General features: G+C 44.2%; 1 protein-coding gene and 1 long non-coding RNA gene across 3 annotated transcripts; one reads left to right on the top strand and one right to left on the bottom strand.

The window, feature by feature from the left end:
- Positions 1 to 686: 686 nt before the first annotated feature.
- On the bottom strand, positions 687 to 4000 carry LOC144382205 (uncharacterized). The gene is made up of 2 exons (XR_013448673.1): positions 3741 to 4000; positions 687 to 975 (listed from the first exon to the last, which is right to left on the bottom strand). It is a non-coding gene; the product is annotated as an uncharacterized LOC144382205 (long non-coding RNA).
- Positions 4001 to 4087: 87 nt separating this feature from the next.
- Positions 4088 to 21722, top strand: KDELR2 (KDEL endoplasmic reticulum protein retention receptor 2). 2 transcript variants are annotated; one of them, XM_036103002.2, is made up of 5 exons: positions 4088 to 4227; positions 13018 to 13118; positions 16833 to 16991; positions 17968 to 18220; positions 19624 to 19837. In XM_036103002.2, exons 1-5 carry the CDS (start codon positions 4137 to 4139, stop codon positions 19656 to 19658), a joined length of 639 nt encoding a protein of 212 aa, XP_035958895.1. In that variant the 5' UTR covers positions 4088 to 4136; the 3' UTR covers positions 19659 to 19837. The 2 variants fall into 2 exon arrangements, with proteins under 2 accessions (XP_035958895.1, XP_035958896.1); XM_036103003.2 differs by lacking the exon at positions 17968 to 18220 and having other exon boundaries at positions 19624 to 21722.
- Positions 21723 to 22364: the final 642 nt, after the last annotated feature.

The raw sequence follows: 22364 nt of genomic DNA on the forward strand, positions 1-22364 counted from the left end.
TTTTCTTTCAGCATTTCCTTTAAAAAACCTGTAATCTCCAATCTTTTCTGTCTCTTTCAGATGTATATAAATCTTTTTAAAAGCTAAATAAATTTCTTGCCAGTTTTGCATCCTAGTCTTTCTTGGGGGGCTGTGCAGCCATCTCTTTGAAATGCGAACACCAAGGTGGATGGCACCTTGTCTCCCTGTCTCTGTGGGAGTTTAGCTTATGTGCCAGGCTCCAAGTTATAACTTTCTGCTTGTTGGAAAGATATGAGATGGGGCGTCTGGGTGGCTCAGTCGGTTAAGCGACTGACTCTTGATCTCAGGTCTTTTATCTCAGGGTTGTGAGTTCAAGCCCAGCGTGGAGCCCACTTTAAAAAAAAAAAAAGATGGCAAGTTTTCTTTTTGCTTCTAGACAAAGACAACTCACATGTGTGTAACGGCTTGTATCTACTTGGCTATACAAAAGGGTGAGGTTTCTTTCTATCTTTGAAATTTCTTTAGCAGACTGCCCATGACTCACGTCATAGTTTGGTTTGATACTTATCCAATATTAAAACTGTTTCATTCTTTTTTTACATTTTGAGCAGAGGTTTTACTGTGTTGACAGGAGATTTTATTTATTTATTTATCTTAAGATTTTCTTTTTTAAGTTATCTCCACACCCAACATGTGGCTCGAACTCACAACCCCGAGATCAAGAGTTGCATGTTCTACTGACTGAGCCAAACAGGCACCAGGAGATTTTTATTTTTAATTATATTTCCCCAACAGGTGCAGTGAAGACATCAGCTGAGGTTGCATTCATCCAAACGCTGGGCTGGGGCTGGAATGCTGCTTCCAAGATGGTTCGATCACAAGGCTGTTGGCAGAAGGCCACATGTCCTTGATGGCTGTTCATAGGAAGACTCGGTTTCTTACCACGTGACTCTCCCCATACAGCAGCTTGAATGTCCTCACGGCCCACAGCTGGCTTCTCTTAGAGTGAATGATCTGAGAGAACAAGGAGGACAAAACAATACCTTTTGGGACATTGTCTCAGAAGGGACATGATATCACCTCTACCATATTCTTTTTTTTTAAGATTTATTTATTTATTTGAGAGAGAGACAGCACGAGCACACATGAGCAGGGTGAGGCAGCAGGAGAGAGAGAATCCCAAGCAGATCTACCAAGCGCAGAGCCTGGGGCTCGATTCCAGGACCCTGAGATCATGACCTGAGCCGAAACCAAGAGTCAGATACTTAAGCAACTGGGCCACCAGGTGCCCTTGCCATATTCTATTTATTAGAAGCAAGTCACTAAATCCAGCCCACATTCAAGGAGAGAGGCATTAAACTCCCCTCTTAAGGGAACCATCAAGTCATTTGTGGACATATTTCAAAATCATGAAATATAACAAGAAGTGCCAACAAGCTGGTTAATTAGCGTCACTAATTCAAAAAGTATCACATAAGTCCCTGCACAGGAAAAGTAGAAATGCCCCGAAATCTTGCAGCTTTTACCTGAAGTAACTTGAGGTTTTCCCAAATGTGACAACTGTCCTAAAAATTTCCATGATATTATCCATGACCATTTGGGAAGATGAAAGAAACATTTCCAAACAATCATTTGAACTATTTTTGATTGACTGAAGTATTTTTCAATCAATTATGCTGGAGAAAAGATCATTTTCTATTCTCTCTACAGAAAATACCTTAAAATTATTGTCTGGGTCGGAGCGGGAGAAATGGGTGAAGGGGGTCAAAAGGTACAAATTCCCAATTATAAAATAAGTAAGTCCTGGGAATGATATTTAAAGCACAGTGACTATCGTTAACAATACTGTATTGTACTTTTCAAAGTTGCTAAGCGAGTAGATCTTCAAAGTTCTCATCACAAGAAAAAAAATTGTAACTCTGTATGGTGACGGATGTTAACTAGACTTATTGTAGTGATCATTTCATAACACATACAAATATTGAATCATTATGTTACATACCTGAAACCGATATAATGTTATATGTCAATTATATCTTAATACAAAATAGAAAAAAATTACAATGTTCTGCACTATTAAGTTTTAATCCCAACACACAGACACACATAAAAATCATTGGCATAAGAAGAGGTGTCCAAAGAGTATACACTGAAAAAAGGAGGTAAAGGGTATTACAGAATTGTACAAGGTCGTTTATTAATAAAAATACTGTGATGTTGTCAGGATTTTGTGCTGTTTGCTGTATCTGTCAGGAGGGCTGAGTTCATGAGTGAGCGACCAATGCAGTTTCACAGGGACAGATGGACCCCACAATTAAGATTTAATGCTCTGTGGTCACTGTCTTCAAATTCTTAATAATTTTATCTTTGAATTTGTGTTTTGCTGGTGAGGTCCAATGAGACAATGGGACATACAGCGGGGACTTGGAGCCTTGGCTCCTGCGTGGTTCCACTCTTGCCGCCTCCTTACCTCCTTAAGATGGGTTCTAGGCTGTCTGCTCCCCTGTGCCCTGGGTCCTCTCTGCTCCTGACAGTGACGACTGCCACGCTCCACTTAGGTAGGGGCCTGGGTGCAGGTATGGGTGGGTCCGGCTGGGTTGGAGTGGGTCTGGCTGAACTCTCGAGCCCTGTGTCCTCTCTGAGCAGGTGGCCATCCCACCGCTTAGTGGGTAACTCGGCCGGGGCAAGCCTGACCGTCCCCTGATCCAGGCACCTCATGTGTCCTGGCACTAAGGTTCCAATACCCTTGAGGGTTGCCCTCTGCCTATGGGTTGTGCATGGAAAGGGGAGCTTCCTGGCTGGACCTCCCTGCCCCAGAAATATCAGCTGGTTAAGAGGGAACCAGCAGCCAGCCATCAGGCCCACGTGCACACTCCACTGGAATCTAGAGCAGACGTGCCTCATGGCACTAGCTCATCCAGTACCCCCATGCCCAAAGGAGTGCTCGCCGGCCTGCCCTGTGTCTGGGGGGACCGCCTCTTCATCCTTCCCCTCTTCCTGGGTCTGGCCTGTGTCCATCTCTAGGACAAGCCCTGAAATATGAATCGTGTTCTTTCAGCGATTAAGCATTGGACTTAAGCGTTCCGGTGTTTGCATTCAAAACTGACATGGCCCAATAATAAAGACAATCTGTGAAACTCTTGATCATAATTTAAGACTTTTTCTTATTCACAGCATAAAATAGCAAACAGAAAACACCCCGAGACAGACTGCAAAAAGAAAAGAGAAAGCTTTGTACTTTCGCACTGTTAACCAGCCCTTTTTGTTCCTTCTTTTGAACTCGGGACCCCACGTTTTCTTTTCTTTTCTTTTTTTTTTAAGATTTGTTATTTTTTATTTGACAGAGAGAGGGAGAGTACAAGCAGGGGGAGCGGCAGGCAGAGGGAGAGGGAGAAGCAGGCTCCCTGCTCAGCAGGGAGCCCGATGTGGGGCTCGATCCCAGGACCCCGGATCATGCCCCAAGCCGAAGGCAGACGCTTAACCGTCTGAGCCATCCAGGCGCCCCCACCCCACGTTTTCAATCTGCACTGGGTTCCGCAAATTATGCAGCGGATCCAGTTTGTCAGCTTTGTTCTGCTTGTAATTTCTTGTGATTTCTTTTCTCATCCTACAGAAATGTTCACTTTTCCACCAAATTTTGCACTCTCAAAGAGAGTCCCCAGGATGGTAAAAGCTTCAAGCTCCCCCCGCCCCGCAGAAGCCGCATCCTCCCGGGCACCCCCAATAACGACCTTATCTTGACCGAACCCGCCGCGGATTAATGTTTATTTTCCTCTTACACTTTTTCATCCAGTAAGCCTGCAGAGCGCTTAAGATCAGTGGAAGGGGGGGAAATCCCTCACAAGGGAGTGTCATTTCAAAAATTTAAAGGAAATCGCTGGCACCCGAGGGAGGCCGGAAACCGGCCGGGGGAAGTTCGCGAGGGGTCGGGGTCCTGGGGAGGGAGCCCCTGTGCGGGCGCTTCGGGCCGGGCCTGCGCTGGGCGCGTCCCCTTTAAGGGGCGGGGCCCGGCAGCGGCTCCCCCCCGCTCCCAGACTGCCCCGCGCGCGCCGGCGGTTCGGCCACGTCCCTGGCCACGTCGCGCCCGCTCTCGCCATCTTCGCCGCTTCCTCTCCGGGGCCGCCGCCGCCGCCTGAGCTGCCGAGCCCCGGGCCGCCGCGCCGACCGCCGCCGCCATGAACATCTTCCGGCTGACGGGGGACCTATCCCACCTGGCGGCCATCGTCATCCTGCTGCTGAAGATCTGGAAGACGCGCTCCTGCGCCGGTGAGCGGCGGGCCAGGTCCCGGAGAGGCTCGGGCGCCAGGCCGGGTCGCCCCGAGGAGCCGCCGACCTCGGCCGCCCCACGGCCCGCGGGCCTGCGGCGCCCGCCACACCCCCTCGCCTGGCCCGGCAGGGGATCGGCCCTGGCGGGGGGCACCCTGCGGCCACTCGGGGTGGGCGCCCAGGCCAGGCAGGGTGTCGCGGCTCTGGGCCCCGCTCGGCTCTGGGTCGGCTCCCGAACTTGAGCTGTCGGGGCGGGGGAGGCGCCAGCCAGACTGCGCGGGGCCCCATTCTGTCTGAAAAGTTTGGATGGGGCGGGGGCCGGGGGGAGTCCGGCCGGCTTGCCCCTCGGCCCTCGGCTCTGATGGGCGCAGCTCCGCGCGCCTGGGCGCCTGGGCGGCGGGTCGGGAGGTGCGGGGCGCCCGCGAATCAATGGGACTGGAGGGAGGAGGATGGGCAGGAGCGCGGCCCGCTCGGCCTGACGTGGCAGCCAGGCCAGCCCGGGAGGTGGAGCGGGCTCGGGGAAGTCACCCCGCTCCCTACCCTGCCCCTTCGAGGACTGGCCTTTAGGTTAGGGTGTCGGGTCCCACCTGACCCTAGAGTTCTGTGGGCTTCACCCCAGCTCTGGGATCCAGGATCTCGCCTGCCACGGGGGGGTGTGTGTGTGTGAGGAGGTCCCTAAATGAATTTCTGGGGGACCGTCAGTGCTGCTTTGAGAAGCGAGCTAGTTTGTCGAACTCGAAGTGTCTCCATCTAATAACGGGTTCTCTTGAACCTGCGGCGCCGGGTCCCGCCGAGGTGTCGTGCGGTCTCCTGTAATGCCTCGCTCCACGTCACCAGTGAGTTGGCGACTCCCGCCTCCGGAGTACGCATTTCATGCATGCATTGCTGGGAGGCAGTGGGACCAATCTTCCCCAGATAAAAGCTGTGAAGTTTTACATTTCATTAACCCTAAAAGCTTCAGAGGGGCAAATTTTTAAACGATTTCTTGAAATGCAGTGTCTTCTTTAAACTTCTTTTTGATGCTGTGGCCTCAGTGAAATAACTTTGGAATTCAAGAGCTCAGTTTCTGCACAGGCAGTAAAAGATCCCATTTCCCTGATCAGTTTCTAAAGATTTCCATATCTAGGGTAACACCCCACATCACTGACTGCTGTCTTCAGGACTCACCTATCTCCCCAGAACACACCTGAGATGGAGGAAGTAAGCAAAAACAAGAGACCTTTGAGCAGTCAAAATGGATGTTACAAAGTCCATGTACTGAAACCAGTGTTGTCTGGCTTGGAGGTGATCTCTCATTTTGTACATATTCTGAGAGGTTCAGTTGTAAGATTTACAATTATAGCAAAGTAACTGCAGCAATTGTGAGAGCTGACAATTAAGCACGTGCTGGGTACTAGGTAGCGCACTAAATGCTTTCTATAGCTTTTTCCACCTGGTCTTTAAAATGACCTTAAGAGCTAGGTGCTGTTGTCCCCATTCTGTGGAGGAGGGAACTGAGCCTTAAGGGAGGTGAGGAAATTAATGGTAGAGCCAGGATTGAAACACAAGCAAACTCACAGTTAAGGATTTTGAATCAGCATCTGTCTATTTTGGTCTAAGTAATTTTAGTTTAAACTCTGATGCCAGACCAGTAGTTTAGGTCATCTTTTCATTGCACTCAGGAAATTTGTCACGCCCCCCCCCCCCGCTTTATTGAGATATAATTGACATATAACATTGTATTAGTTTCAGGTATGCAACGTAATGATTTGATATATGTATATATTGTGAAATGATCACCATAATAAGTCTAGTTAACATCCATCACCACACATAGTTAACCATTTTTTTTCTTGTGATGAGAACTTTAAAGATCTGTTCTCTTACCAACTTTCAAATACACAATACGGTGTTATTGACTGTAGTCATCGTGCTGTCCATGACATCCCCAGGACTTACTTTATAACTGGAAGTGTGTACCTTTTGACTACCTTTACCCATTTCACCCACCCCTCACTCAGAAAATGTTACTTTTATCTTGATTTTTGCTCCAAAATTTTTGTATGAGTCTCTTCGTTTTCTTTCGTGTATTTCTCAGAATCCCGTTCTCTGTCGAGTCCTTAAGTATTGAAGCATGCTGTCTCTTAAACACACATCTAAATTAAGATGTTGGGGAGAAGCTAGTATACCTCCACGTATAGAATTCTTAAGGGAACCTTGAGTAATACGGAGAAAGTGAGAGGGTTTGCTATTTTGTTTGTTTTTTAATATTCACTATCTTCATTTGGGAGATTTAGGAGCATTTAGGAAAATAGAAAATACTTCAGCCAAGATAATAAGGAAGATAAGTAGTTAAGTTCTTGTGTATTTGTCAAGTATTCCTACAGTTAACCTGAAGTTATAGGGCATTATTAAACTATTCTCTTTGTCAGACTGAAGATCATTTTAGTTCTTATACATGAGATTTCCTGGCCTTTTAAAAATCAAAATCACCGAGATCATTTATTCAGAATTAAATGCTAAATTTGATTGGCTGCTTTGTTTTTCCATTCTAAATTATGAAAGTTGTTTAGAGGCTTTTGAAAGAGAATTTGATATGAGTTTCTCAAATAACTGGAATAAGAGACTTGTACGTTCAGGTTGTGTTTCTCACTTTGACAATACTGGTATTGGGGTTCATTTTAGGATTTGGGCACCTGTTTTGAACATGCCTGCAGCCAGAACCATGGGGCTTTTTTCCCTTAGGGTAAGGGATGAGACAGGTTAGTGAGGAAGCTGGAGATTCTGTTTTCCTGACCATTTAATTTGAGAATGACCACCTTAAAGGGCCTGTTTTAAAGTGAGGGCAGGAGAGCTGATCTTGGTTTAGCTCTGTCTTTGTCTGCTGTTGTCATTACAAAGGGGTGCCCAGATGAAGTATGACTTTCTCATATCCCTGAACTATCGTTGCAGCTGGACCCACAGTACACTCAGGTTATCACTTTATCCTTGTCCTCTACACTGGCCTGGGTAGCCTTGGGAGAACAAGCCTTGGTTTGTAGATGAAGAACTTCTTATCAACATTTTTCTGTAGGCTGGCTGATAGTTATTAATAGTGCTGTTATCTATTGTGCTTACATTACTAGTGGAGTCCTTTTGAGATCCATGACTCCCAGCCGCCCTCTCCTAGTCTCTCCCCTCCTCCCCCATCTATTGCTTTGATTGTTGTTAGCTGTTATGTTGGTTTTGTTGTAGACTTTTTATGTTTCCATACATGATAGGAACATCCAGTGTCCCCTGCTTTTCTCATAATTGGACAGCTTATAATTTTGAATACAAAATCTCCTCTTTTATTGTGGTCATTGAGTACTTCAGGAAGCTATTGTATCACATTCCCAGCTCCCTCTTTGTAGCAGCTGTCCCCTCTGTTCTTTTGAGTGCCAGTCTGTTGACTAATCATTGCTCTCAAACATCTATTGACCAGGGCGCCTGGGTGGCTCAGTCATTAAGCTTCTGCCTTCGGCTCAGGTCATGGTCCCAGGGTCCTGGGATCGAGCCTGCATCGGGCTCCCTGCTCGGGGGGAAGCCCGCCTCTCCCTCTCCCACTCCCCCTGCTTGTGTTCCCTCTCTTGCTGTGTCTCTCTCTGTCAAATAAATAAATAAAATCTTAAAAAAAAAAAAAAAAATCTATTGACCACCCATTGAGTGCAAGGTACTGGGGACACAATTTAGAACAGCAGCTTATAGCTATCAAAGTCTCTGCTTTCAAGAAAGTTGCAATTTACTTGAAATAATAAGACATATATAAAAAGATAAAAATAAAGGGTATTAAAAATAAAGGGTATTAAATGCAGGCAGTAAATCCTGTGGATGTGAAGTGGCTAGAAGGATCCCAGGGAAGGCTCCCATGACTTCCCAGCAAGGTGTAGGTAAGACCTCTGTGAAGAAAAGTCTGAAACTTTGTTAATGGACATAGAAGATGAGCTGAATGTATCTTCGTAACCGTGGTTCTGAATAGGACCAGATAGGCTGGTAAGGAGGCAAGATGATTCATCTCCCCAAATTAACTTACCGATTCAGAATATCATCAAAGTTAAAAGACAATAAGCTGAGAGAAATAATCTGCAATATATCTTAAGTGACAAAAAGCTAACATACATAATAAAATAATCCTACAAATAAAAAGGATAGAAAAATGGGCAAAGTTGGCAGTTCACAGAAGAATAACAGAAGGCCCATTAAGCGTGAAAGAATGCCCAGCCGCATTAATAGTTAGGAACTTGGACAGTAAAACAGCAATGCATACCATCATTTCCTCACTGGGTGAGAAAAGTAAGGGGTTTATAACATGTAACATAGGCAAGGGTGTGAAAGGCCATTCTCATTTGGTGTTAGTGAATATGAAAATTGGCACAGCCTTTCTAGGGGAAATCTGACTGCTTATCAAAACTTAAAGTTGATGTTCATATATTTATACCAGCGATTGTAAGGAATCTGAACTACAAAAATTGCCATATGTGTAAATAAACTATAGGTATAAAGATGTTCCTTGTACCTAAATAACTATAAAACACTGTTTATAGATAAAAAGATGTTCATGTAGTATTCATAAAAAAGTTGTAAACAACCCAAATGTCCGTTAATGGAGTGGTTGTGCAAATGTGGTATGGTTACACTATGGAACACTATGCAGCCATTAACAAGAAGGAGCTAGAAGTATTAACAGGGGAAGATAAATCTGAGAGGTTAAGATAAAAAAACAAATTGTAGGGGCACCTGGGTGGCTCAGCTGGTTAAGCATCTGCCTTCGGCTCAGAACATGATCCCAGAGTCCTGGGATCGAGCCCTACAACAGGCTCTCTGCTCAGCAAGAGGCTTGCTTCTCCCTCTCCCTCTGCTGCTCCCCCTGCTCGTGCTCTCTCTCTCTCAAATAAATAAGATCTTAAAAAAAAAAAGCAAATTGTAAAGCAGAAGATTCTGTGGCCCCACTTTAAGGGGCAAACATATATGCAGGTACATATACAAACACATATATAGAAAGGAGCTTTTATTTTTATTTTTTAAAGATTTTATTTATTCATTTGAGACACAGAGATACAGAGAGAGAGCATGAGCAGGGAGAGAGGCAGAGGGAGAAGGAGAAGCAGGCTCCCTGCTGAGCCAGGAGCCCGATGTGGGGTTCGATCCCAGGACCCTGGAATCATGACCTGAGCCGAAGGCAGATGTTTAACCATCTGAGTCACCCAGGCGCCCCATAAAGGAGCTTTTAAAAAGCCTGGAAAGTTGCATTTAAAATGGAGGTGGGAAGGATGTTAAAAGGTCCTTTTGTTTTTATTCCTTGTATTTTAGCCCAGTTGGAATTTTTAATTAAATAGCATGGATTTCTTTGAAAACAAGAAAAAACAACAAAACAGTACATAGTGAGAGCTGTCATTTATCAAGCATTTGCAATGTAACAGGTATAATATAAAGCACTTTTTCTTTAGCAGTCCCACAAAGTTGTCATAATTTGTCCCCATTTGAGAGATGCAGAAAGTGAGGTTGGAGGTGGGGCGCAATGTATGTCATGGGCCCAGGCTTACCCTGGGTGTTCAGGGGCTGAGCTTAAACCCAGTCTGTCTGGCTTCAGAGGCTCTTTTTCCCTAGGTCCCAAGAGTTGTGTTACGAGTCAGTTCCTGACTATTAGGCTGCTGGTTCCAGGGAAAGTTAATGGCCTTTAGGAGAGTGTCCACATCCTTAGAGACCATGGGCTGGAGCATGGTACCTGGGGCCCTTGCTGACAGTGCAGACTGTCCTGGTGGTCTAACCTACGGGACTTGGTTGCAGCTCCGCTGTTACCAGAACAAAAATAATTCAGGGAAAGCTTTTCTGTTTGGTCAAGGGTTCTGGTCTGTAAACCACTGGGAATATAAGAAATGCAACTTTTAACCTGCAGCATAATTTAGAGTAATATACACTGTAGTGTATAGTTGTAGGGTTTTATTAAACCTAACTTGGGCCAATGTAAAAGATAGGAATGGTGTTAGGTTTAATGACTGATTTCCATTTAATGTGTCATACTCCTTAATATGGATATTTGGTGCATTTGGTATGGGGATGGCCATTTCAGAAACATTTAGAATGAGTATTCTTGAGAGCTTGTTACCTGCCAGCCTTCACATGCTTTGGTCCCAAACAGGGAGAAAGTGACTGTGGGAGCCCCTCAGGCTTTCAGGAGGTTCTCTCCCTGGAAGGAGATTCCTGCCCCTGCCCTCTCTGTCTTCAGCTGGGATCTCTGCCATCTTGTGAAGACTGGAAAATTTCTCTGTCTTAAAGGAAGAAGCTGCTACTTCCTAATCAGGATCCCAGTCCAGGAAGAATAGGGTAGAACTGTATGAGCACACTTAGATTTCCAGCATGGCAGTTCCTACATGGATTCCGCACATGAGACAAGCTGCAGGCCACACACTGCCTGGCTCTCGCTCTTCTCCTGCTCAGGGGCTCTCCCACCCTCTGGTCGGCAGTAAATTAGGGCAGAGCCCACAGAGCATCGCCTATTGACAGTTACAGAGACACAGTATGACTTAGAAACTTCTTGGAAATGTTATCCCAAAATACCACAAAATGAGAATTTACGCCATGACATGAAAATAAAATGAATTCTGTCTCTTTTTTTTTTTGACCATTTGTTCATTCATTCGGCAGATATTTTCTTAGCCCTGCTGCATGTCAGGCCCAGTGCTGAGCACAGAGAATACAAAATGGATAAGACATGACCCCAACCTTTGGAGATCTCAGTGTCTGTTGGGGAAGAGGGAAGACAGGCAACCGGATAATTGCAGTGTATGTTGTAAGGTCATAACAGGAGCTGGAGCAGCAGCTGGTGGGAAGTAGTTTCCAGTATGTATTTGCTGAATGATAAACAGTACCAAGGGAGGGTGTCTTCAAAGACGACTTACCAGAGGAAGTGGTATGTGAGTTGGGTCTCAAAGGGAGTGGTAAAATTGATATGATAGTCCTGGATTTTTAATATAGGGATGCCGAAAATGAGGAAAAATCGCAAATCTGTCTGGCTTCCAAAGTTCCATTAGAATAAACCCTTTATAACAAATTTGCCTGTATGTACCCTATAATTTTTTTATTTAAAATATTGGAAAGAACCAGATGGGAAAGGAACTGGGAATTTCTCTCTCAAAGCTTCAACCAATATCAAATGTGAGTTGCATGCTCCCTATCCTTTTCCCCTTCATCGTGTCTTCTCTCTCTCCCATGTCTCTATGTGAATGGCAACCTCATTGTTCTCCTTTGGAACATTGATCTCTGATAAGAAAATAAGTTCCCCATATCTGGGGAAAACTGAAAGGAGCAGACCGTCTGTATCTCCACCTTTGACCCTTGAAATTGGTTACTACTGATGTATCCAGAAGGAGAGAGTCAACTTTTTCTTCAGGTTCTGTTTAGGTATTTTTGTGAATAGACTAGAACTGCAATTATTCATATGTAGAAAGTAACATTCTTGTATCCAGGCTTTTTTTTAGTTTCAGCAGCCTGCAGAATTGTGTTATAAAATATCATTTAAAAACAATGTAATTTTCACATTCCATAGGAGCATGGCCAGTAATTTGGTGCAGCAACATTTCTTTAAAATGCACGCTTACTGAAATGTTTAATGGTGTGAAGTTTGCAACGTAGAGGAAGGTGGGTGGGTTCTGATGTGTAGGAGGATTCAGTTTCCTTCATGAATTTGCTCAATCTTCATCTGAAACCCATAGTTCATATCCTTTGTCACATAAATATTTGGCCAAATTTAGATGTCAGAAAAGCTGAGTGCACATGCTACGTGACCATCGACACTTCGCGGCTGATCTCCACATGCCACAACAGTGCTCTGGAGGTGGACTGGTGGTTGGAGGTGGGAGCAGATTTAAGGTGTTTTTTTGTTGTTGTTGTTTTTGTTTTTTTTTTAAAGACTGCTGCTTTTGAGGACTGACTATAGTAGTAGGTTCCCACCCTCTTGTTGCCATGGCATCCAGAGCAACATTTTTATGGCTGTGTGATGAATCTAAGACATGGAATTTTTAAAAACCTTAACATGTCCAAGAAATGCTGCCCTCACAAAATAAGTTGCCTTGGGAGGCCATACCACTGTTCCAGGGTGGTACGCTCAGACTCTTCCCTGTAGCAGTGTTCCTCTCTGGGTTCCTCATCTCCTTAATCAGATTAGATCCCAAGGCCACGAAGGATTTGTCACCATGAGATACACTGTTTTAAAGTAGAAAGAAAGATGCTAAAGGTAGCAGACAAGTTATAACAATAGATACCAGCAGAACTAGTGAAATTATTCTTGCCTGAAGCATGTATTTGAAAAATACAGTGTTCAGGGGCACTTGGGTGGCTCAGTCGGTGAAGCGTCCCGATTCGGTTCAGGTCAGGATGGTGTGGTGAGATTGAGCCCTGTGTCAGGGCGGAGTCGGCTTGGTCCTTCTCCCTCTGCTCCTCCCCGACCTGCACTCTCTCTTTCTCTCAAATAAATAAATAAAATCTTTTCAAAAAAAGAAAAATACTCATTTGAACAGAACATCCTGGTACAGTGGCGCTGGCATGATTAAGGCACTTTCCCCTAGTCAGCCAGCAGGGTAAGACCGCAGAGGTAGAGCCTCCCTGAAGGAGCATGTTCAGGAGTGTTAAGTGAAAGGAAAACTACGGCCGCTCGCGTTTAGGGAGTCATCGCAGACATCAGCCTTTGACCCTGGGGCCCACTTCCCGTATCTGCACTTGCCGCGGTATTCTCTGCGGGAAGCGTTCAGCTTCTCTAAGACAGGCTTTTCTAATATGTTCCTTTTGTTTCTTCAGGTATTTCTGGAAAAAGCCAGCTTCTCTTTGCACTGGTCTTCACAACTCGTTACCTGGATCTTTTTACTTCATTTATTTCACTATATAATACATCTATGAAGGTATGGTATGGCATCCAGTGGAATGCATTTTATCCATAATTCACAGGCCTATGGAAACTATTAAGTTTGTGTCAGTTGTGTACTTAGACATCTTCCAGAATAATGTCTAAACATGCTGTTCTCGGCCTAAGCACTTTTAGACCACCTTGTACATAGAAGTGGGAATAGCATTATCATTAAGCACATTTTCTGTTTCAGAGGAGTATCTGTTTAATTAAAGTGCTGTGCAGTTAGAGATTTTTTAATCTTAAATTCCTTGAGGATGATAAACTTCTAAAGCTCTTGATAACCCTGTAAGAAAGAGGGATAACCATTATGTTTTCAAGCAGTGCGAAATTACAGACTCCCTGGGAAACCCAGCAGGTTGGTTCAGAAGGAGGAATGAAAGCCAGGACTCCTCGCTGCAGTACCTCGTTTTGCTGTTGTGGGAGGGATTATGTGTAGGCTTCTACTTCTTTTCTTTCTTTTCCTGCTAAATCCATGTTCCTTGAACTTCTTTGTGTGCCCTCTTTATTACTCTTTCCATGCCTAAATAACATCTGTACCATAATTCGTTTAATGTGTTTCTAAAACCTTTTAACTTGTGCTAAGCATTAGTATCCCTGGCTTTGGTGTCCTATTTTTTCTGAATCCACATGGAAACAAATGTGTAATTATTAAAATGCAGGATGTCTGTGTACCACCTCACATCTTGTGGGCCACTGGGGGCGCACGCTCCCTGCTCGCCAAGGCCTCGGTTTCGCACCGTCATTGAACTTAGACTTACTGAGCACCCACGGTGCCGGGCACTCCCCTAGCTCTGAGGACAGGGCCGAAAACGAGCAGAAGGCTTAGTGTCTGGTTGGGGAGAGTAGACAGATCATCCCAGTACTCCGTGAATGACGGCGGTTTGTGCTGGGTGCTGGGAAGGAGTATGGGGCTCTCGGTGTGCAGTGGGAGTCTCGCTTCTTTCATCCATTCGTTCTACATAGCTTACTGAGCACCTGCACGCGGGCCAGTGTTCTGGGCACAGCTGAGGAAGTCATGTTTAACCTGAAGCCTGTTGGTGTGGTGCTTAAAAAGCATTTTTTATAAGCACAGGTCAGAGTAGACAAAGCCATATTTGGGCCTGTAGTCTTTACTAAGAAACAAATTTGAGTTACCTATAATCATTTCATTCTTCATCGCTAAGTGACCGGAGCCTCGTATTCAGGAAATAATTAGCTTACTTAAAATGGGTAGGTCCCGGGGCGCCTGGGTGGCTCAGTCGTTAAGCGTCTGCCTTTGGCTCAGGTCATGATCCCAGGGTCCTGGGATCGAGCCCCACATCGGGCTCTCTGCTTAGCGGGAAGCCCGCTTCTCCCTCTCGCACTCCCCCGGCTTGTGTTCCCTCTCTCGCTGTGTGTCTCTCTCTCAAATAAATAAATAAAATCTTTTTTAAAAAATAAAAAAGGGTAGGTCCCTGCTTGTTGTCCAGGCAAGTTAAAACTGCAGGTTATTACAAGCGTGTGAGCAAGAATCCCCTCAGGATCCTTGGCTTTCAGAAGATCCTTGCTTGGTTCTAGTTCCCAAGCATGTCCTGAACATCAGAGGAGTGAGAGCCAAGTTTTATGTGCTCATTGCTTTGACTTTAAATGCCAGGCACAGGCGAGGGGAGAAAAGCAGCTGCTTACCTCCGTGGCTGCCTAAGCCTTTAGGGACAGAATCTTGGCTGGCCATGTTCCGGGCGCTGGGGAGGGACCCTCCCAGCTACCACATGCCTTGGCCAGATGTTCTGCTGGAGGAGACTCTGTGTATAAATGTATGTGTTTTGTTGTTACATGTAGATTTATGTGTTATCTTATTCATATACATGTATACATATATTTGTATATGGAGAGAACTCTAACAATATAAGATACTAATCTTGATTTTTTTTTTTTTTTTGGTAGTTTGGTTTATGGTTATGACCAACAATTTTAAGACCTTGTCAACTGTTTATTTGCAAATATAACTTCATGATGAGGTGCCAGGGATAGTCTAGTGTCTTTGTTCTGTTTTTAAGCATATGAGGACTTGAGGAGTGCTCTCATTTTCCTAATAAGCCTAGATGTTTTCCTGTAAGTTTCATAAGGTGGTTTTCCTGAGGAGTAGTACTGGGTATCCAACTGATATCCCACTTGTTTCCATTCAGAGGCTAAACCTCCCCTTTGGTTCTTGGGCCTAAAATTCTGCATTTTGAAAATTGCTATAATTTCAGAATAACAGACTTTTCCTTTGGGTTACATGACTATATGGTGTTTGACCTTTTGAATGTGAAAGAACATAACTCGACTGTAAGCCTTTGAACAGCTGTACTGCTATGTGAGCTCCCTTGTAGGCTTTGACAAGTTATCCCTTCCTTTTGGTTTTGCTTTTGGTATGCTACCAGACAGAATTTCATAGAAGTGATCTGAATGTTCTGTGTTAAAGTAACACAATGTAAGTAAAAATGATCATAAAGTTAAATGTGGGCTACATTGTATCTTCTCTTTAGAAAAGCACTAGCTAGGGGTGCCTGGGTGGGGCTCAGTCAGTTCAGCCTCCAAGTCTTGGTTTCAGCTCAGGTCATAATCTCGTGGGTCATGGGATTGAGCTCCCCGCTTGATGGGGAGTCTGCTTGAGATTCTCTCCTTCTGCCCGTCCCCTCACTCTTTCTCTCTCTCTCACTGTCTCTCTCAAATGAGTAAATACGTCTTAAAAAAGAAAGAAAGAAAGAAAAGAAAGGCACTAGCTAAGAAATAGCCTCATGCTGGAGGGAGGTGCACTGGTGTGGAACTGCGCCCCGTAGGCTGCTAACTAATGGTTTAAAGTGAGATTACAAATACATTCTTTGGAGGGGGTTGGGAGGGATGGGGTGGCTGGGGGATGGACACTGGGGAGGGTATGTGCTATGCTGAGCACTGTGAATTGTGTAAGACTGATGAATCACAGACCTGTACCCCTGAAACAAATAATACATTATATGTTAATTTAAAAAAATGCATTCTTTGGCAGTTTCTTATAAAGTTAAAGGTACACTTTTAACATATGATCCAGCAATCCCATTCCCAGGTATTGACCCAAGAGAAATGAGAAGTTAGGCTCATACAAATGCCTGTATATAAATGCTCACAGTAGCTTTATCTGTTGTCCTCCAAGCTGGCAACAGCCCACCTGTCCTGAAGGTAGTGTGTGGATGGACAGCTGTGCTGCACCCAGACAGTGAACTGCTCCTCGGCAGTAAAAAGGAACCAGTTGTTAATACACACAGCAACATGGTTGGATCGAGAACGCATTATGGTACTTAAAAGAAGCCAGTCTTGGGGGACATACTCTATGATTCCATTTATTTGGTATTCTGGAAAAGGCAAAAACTGCAGGGACCAAGAATACATCAGTTATCAAAAAAAAAAAAAAAAAAAAAAGGAAGAAGAAGAGATCAGTTATCGCCAGACTTTGGGCCTGGGGGACGGGCTTGACTACAAAGGGCAGCATGAAGGAGGTTTTTGGGGGGGGTTACATGATAGGACTATCCTGTGTCTTGATTGTGGTGGTGGTTATATGACTAGTAGATCTATATACCCCCCAGAAGTTAACTTTATTGTATTTAAATTTCAAAATAAAGAAGCTAAGGAAAAAAATCTTGCTTTTGTGAGCATATGGATGATGTAGAAAGCTAAGGGAGTTGGAGCCATTGTAAAGTATGGATGACCTGTGCTTTTCTTCTGTCCTTAGCTCATCTATATTGCCTGTTCCTATGCCACGGTGTACTTGATCTACATGAAATTTAAGGCGACCTACGACGGAAATCACGATACCTTCCGAGTGGAGTTTCTGGTGGTCCCTGTGGGAGGCCTCTCCTTTCTAGTCAATCATGATTTCTCTCCTCTGGAGGTTAGTTAAGAGGTTATTTAGGGAAACAGACATGTTTGCAGATAATGTGGGTGGTTCTGGCTTGTTTGTTTGATTTGGCAAGCTTCTGGTGCAGCATACACTATTTGGTTTAAATAAATCACAGACAGGAATTAAACCCCCAGGTATTTGCCGGATTCTTCTCTAGAGAATAAACCAGGCTTCTGTGGTAGCAAAGACAGTGCCTTGCCCGTCCAAGTGCTTGAAGAACACGGTTCTTCACGTAAGGGTGTTGCACTTTGATACTGTGTGCAAATCCCCTAAGCAGTGTTGCTACGCTGGGTGTGTTGAGGAAAAGTGGTTTGCATAGTGCCCTGCACTCCACAGAGCCCTGCTTCGCCCTTCCCTTAACGTCCTGGGGAAGCCGCTGCTTGTGGATTCAGAACACTCCCAGGGCTACCTGCAAGGCCTTCTGTCGTCCACGTGAATCAAGTTGGGCAGAGTGTTTACGTAATTGCAATTCTCGTTACTTACCCCTTTGATTTAACCACACCAAGAAAGTCCAAAGAGTAAGAAACATGGTGAAAATACTGAGATAGTCTGTGAAGGAGACCAGCTGGTAAGGAAAAGCAGCAGTGGGAGAGTAGAAGGCCCCGGCTGTCGGCCTCGTGCACCGTGGCGGAGAGCGCCCTAGATTCGGAGCGGGACAAGCTTACCTGGGAGAAACACATATGTAGATTCACAGAAAATTGTACCGGGAAGGAGATGCTGGAGGCATGGGTAATGAAAATTCACAGAGGCAGAGGTGTGTGGGTTACCCAGCTTGTCATTGGGAATGTCGTGCCTCTTCAATGTAGCTCAAGTTTCTGAGATTTATTCCATTGCCGAGCTGCTCTGGTTTGTCCTCCGATGCCTAGACTCCTCACTCTTTGTGCTGCTCCACAGTAAAGCGGGAGTATTTCCTGTGAACTCACGGTGGGTACTGGGTGCTGACTGAAGCCTGTGGTTTCTCTTACAGATTTTGTGGACCTTCTCCATCTACCTGGAATCAGTGGCTATCCTTCCTCAGCTCTTCATGATCAGCAAGACAGGGGAGGCGGAGACCATCACCACCCACTACCTGTTCTTCTTGGGCCTCTACCGCGCTCTCTATCTTGTCAACTGGATCTGGCGCTTCTACTTCGAGGGCTTCTTTGACCTCATTGCTGTGGTGGCCGGCGTTGTCCAGACTATTCTCTACTGTGACTTCTTCTACCTGTACATTACAAAAGGTACCATGGGCTGCCTTCCTCCTGCTTTGTTCCTACAGCTGTGTGTTTTTAGGAGCTCCCTCCCTGTGTGTTTTTAGGAGCTCCCTGCTCCTAATCTGGCACTAGCTCATCAAGCACAACTGGTTTCAGAAAAACATTTTAATGACTGTCAAAAATCTGGGTCAGGGTTTTCAGCCTTTTTCTTTTCTGTGGCTTTATTGTTTTTCTATAATAACATGTTTTTAATGTAAGAAATTTAATCAGCTTTTATAATTCTGAAAACAATCACCTGAAACCCTACCACTCAGAGATGATCATAGTTAATGTTTCGATAAGTGTAATTCCAGATATGTCTATGCATATGCACAGATACACGAGTTAAGCTATACATGCTGTTCTATATGTAATCTGTTCCCCCTCCTCACATTTTTTCAAGTCAGGAGATAGAAATCTCCATAGTTTTCAGTAGACAGAGAATGTTTCATTATGTGTATTACCATAATTTACTTACTCAGCCCCCTGTTCATGGGTGTTCAGGCTGTTACTGATTTGCTGCTATTAAAATCCAGTGCATGGGGTGTCTGGGTGGCTCAGTCGGTTAAGCGTCCAGCTCTTGATTTCGGCTCAGGTCATGATCTCAGGGTCATAAGATTGAGCCCCGCGTCGGGCTCCACACTGAGCATGGAGCCTGCTTAAGATTCCCTCTGCCCCCACCCCGCAGCTCGCACATACTCTCTCTCTCTCAAAAAGCAAAAACAAAAACAAAAACTGCTTAAATCAGTATCCTTGTATATGTATATTTTCACATTTATGTGAGTATAGGACATGTGAACGTCACAAAAATCCGATGAAAACTGTGGTCCTTGTTCAAAAAAAAAAAGCATATTAATGCATGTGCACACAAATGTATGCATATAGTTTTAGGGGATTCAGGAGCCCCTGAAACCCAACCATAGACTTAGGCCAAGAACCCTTGCTATACATTATAATGCCTAATGGTGGAATTGCTGGCTACAGGGGCATATGTATCTTCTCTTTTTTAACGTCCAAAATTTCATAGACCTCTGTACATAATAACAGTTATATTTTACTATATGTTGATTAGGGGAGAAAGTAATGAGAAGAAAATGCTGTTGTGAATTTAGTGACAATTTCAATCGAATTTGTATTTCTTAAATTCAGTTGCTGTGACATCAAGGAACATGAAGAAAATTCAAATATGTGTGTGTGTGACATACTCATAGTTCAGGGGGTTTGTTTATTGACACCAAAATCCAATGACTCGTGATGCCAAAGGCTTGTTTCCTTGTACCTTATTCTGTGCTGTCTTAAGTGTGACAGACCTCTAGGAACAGGAAGAAAGAAATGATAAGCTTGTCAATACCAGTAACCTTTTGTTTTCTCTTCCTCTCCTAAAATTCTAGTACTCAAGGGAAAGAAGCTCAGTCTGCCAGCGTAAGTGCCAAAGACCATCCCCAGCCTCTGTCCTTCAGGGTGCTCGGACAGAATTCTTACCACAGCAAAGGCACAAGATGCGTGATGCGGAAAATCAGAAACTTAACTCTTTTGTTGCAAATAGTCATCAGTGGCTCTGTAAGAACCCAGAGGAAAAGAACCAGAAGGTTTCTGTTTAATGCATCTTGCCTTATCTTTTTTTATTACTATGTACAAAGATTTTTTTACACAAAGAAACTTAATGCTGTATTAATAAATTCAGTGTGTAGCTTCAATTGGGGTAGTTCCAAAAGTGAAGATTTTGTGAGGAATAAGTGCAAACTTTTTTTTTTTTAATTCTTTGAAACTGTTGATTCTTGGTGTCTGCAGTGAAATTGTACTCCTTGACAGTTGGTAGATTGTATATTCTTCCATCTATCAAACTTGCATTCCACTATATTTATTTTTTGCCAAAAGATGAGTTCTATTTGTTTGAAATCTGAGACACTATGTTCAATTTGATCTATCTTTGTTCAAATCTCTTCCCACCTAATGTGGAAATCCTTCCTTGGGCATCACAACACTACATGTAAAGCTGGTAAGGATGACTCACAAGCTTATGGTTTTCATTACCAAAATTTTTGGGTTCTGAATATAGATGGAGTCTCGTTCAAGAGTCACCAAAGGTGCCTGCCCCCCTCTCCCGCTAAGAAGAGTGAGTTTGAGACTGTCCCAAGGGTGTCAGAGAACTCAGTGGGCAGGGGCTCTGGGCTGCTTGCCATCTAAATGTGGGATGTGAGGGACATTTAATGATTATGTTGGATCTAGGACTATGCTCCTCTGAGGAATGGAATACAAGTTAGTCACCTATCACTTTAATTTACAGTTCCAAAAGCTTACTACAACCATGTCCGTGCTCAGATTCAAATGGTTTTTCATATCACTTTCGGGTAGTAAAATGATTTACAGTTTTTTTCTTAATTGGCAGCACCAATTGCCATTCCTTACACTCTTTGATTTTTTTTTTTTTTTTTGGTTTTTGTTTTGTTTTTACTGAGCTCTTGCATGATTTATCTTGTGTTACCATCCTAAATAAACATTTTATTAAATGTAGAATAAATTGTCCTTTTTTTGTGAATTAGGGTTTTGGAACATCCTATGTCAGGATGATTTTTTCATTTTTCCATTGGCAATAAAAGCTCCATATAGGGCCGCAAGCATTTATTGTCCACAAATTAATCTAAAACTTTCTGTATTTTGAGGGAAAATTGGAATTTTTCCTCCTGATTTTGCCATTTTATTGATTTGCTACATTTTTTTGATTTGTGCAAAAGCATATGACTTTGTTTTTACGTGATGCACCATAAATGTTAAAGTGTTGAATACTAACAGTGCTTACTACAAGAAGGATGTAGTATTTTTGCTTGCTGCATTAAAATATCTTGTGGAAGAAGGGAGCTAGATGGGTTTTATTTTTATCTAGTGTGTCTCTTAACATCTTTCTAAATTGGCAGTGTGACTGCATAGTTGAACCTCTTGTCTTGATCTTTCTGTTGCGCCCCGTCCCGTTGCCCCCCCAACCCCGCCGCCGCCCTGCCTCATGGTTGTCCTTTTGTGTATCTGTATCTTCCCAGCGTTCTAGTCTTGGTTTAGTTTCTGTTTTCATCCTCCTTGGAAGATTCTGAGAGCGTGGAGGAAGGGTGGGAAATCTCGGTATAGTGGAGCAGACTGCTGCCCACACTGGGGGCGGGGTGGGGGGCTCACACTGTTTCTGTGCATGTAAATTAAACACAAGCTGGGATCACTGTGGGAGAGCACAATGCAGACAAGGATCTGGGACCTCAGCAGGCTGCCTGACTTCGGAAGTATCAGTGTCTTCCCTAGTCATTCTGCCCATGTAAAAGTGAAACTGGCTAAGATGTTACCACCATTTTGCGCCCAACCAGGATGACATCTTAATAAATAGGGTGGCTGAGTGGGAGTGCGGGACTGGGGCAGCGTCCTCACACACATAGGAAACAAAGGCCTTGTATGATGCACTGTTTCAAAGTTCCTTTCACTTCTCCAATAAAGGTTATCAGGTAATTAATACTTTTTTATCCAGCTGTTTTATTCGTGTGAATTTTTTTTAATGAAAGCATGAGGAGAAATAAAGTTCTACTAAGTGGGCTAAGTTGGCTGCTTACAGACACCAATCCATTCCCCATCCAGTTCAATCACAGTGTCAGAATAACGTTTCCTGCTTCCTTACAAGCTGGTTGAGAGAGGAGTAGGTAGAGAAATAGGCGAGGGGGGACGAAAAGGTTGCAGGTGGAAGGGAGAAGATCCAGCCCAGCCTTTCCAAAGACATCGCTAGGTTGGACGACTTCGTGGAAAGGTCAAAGATTTCGTTTCAATAGAAATCATGAGTGGTTGGTGGGAACCCTGAGTAAGGAAAGCACAAGCTTTGGGGTCACTCCTCACACTCTAGCTCCGTGACCCTGGTTTAACATGAGTCTCCATCTCAGTTTCCTGCAGAGACTCCTGCCACAGGAGTTTTGTGAGGTGTGAATGAGCCCATGTTAGTGAAGCTCAAAGTAGAGCCTGATGCACACACATTAAGTGCTCAGCACCGGCGTGACCCCTTTTCCCCTCCCTTTGTGCTTAGTTTGGGACAGTTGCCTCAGAAGCTGGCTGGAAACCACTTCTGGCGGGAGACCCTGTGACCTACTTGATGATATTTGTGAATTTT

This window comes from Halichoerus grypus, chromosome 6, assembly GCF_964656455.1.
Source record: "Halichoerus grypus chromosome 6, mHalGry1.hap1.1, whole genome shotgun sequence".
Lineage (NCBI taxonomy): Eukaryota > Metazoa > Chordata > Mammalia > Carnivora > Phocidae > Halichoerus > Halichoerus grypus.

Bases quoted from the DNA above. Each gene is read 5' to 3' on its own strand.
- KDELR2 (XM_036103002.2), top strand. From the start codon at position 4,137: ATGAACATCTTCCGGCTGACGGGGGACCTATCCCACCTGGCGGCCATC. The intron at 4,228-13,017 runs GTGAGCGGCGGG...TTGTTTCTTCAG, and splicing joins GAAGACGCGCTCCTGCGCCG to GTATTTCTGGAAAAAGCCAG. The intron at 13,119-16,832 runs GTATGGTATGGC...TTCTGTCCTTAG, and splicing joins TATATAATACATCTATGAAG to CTCATCTATATTGCCTGTTC.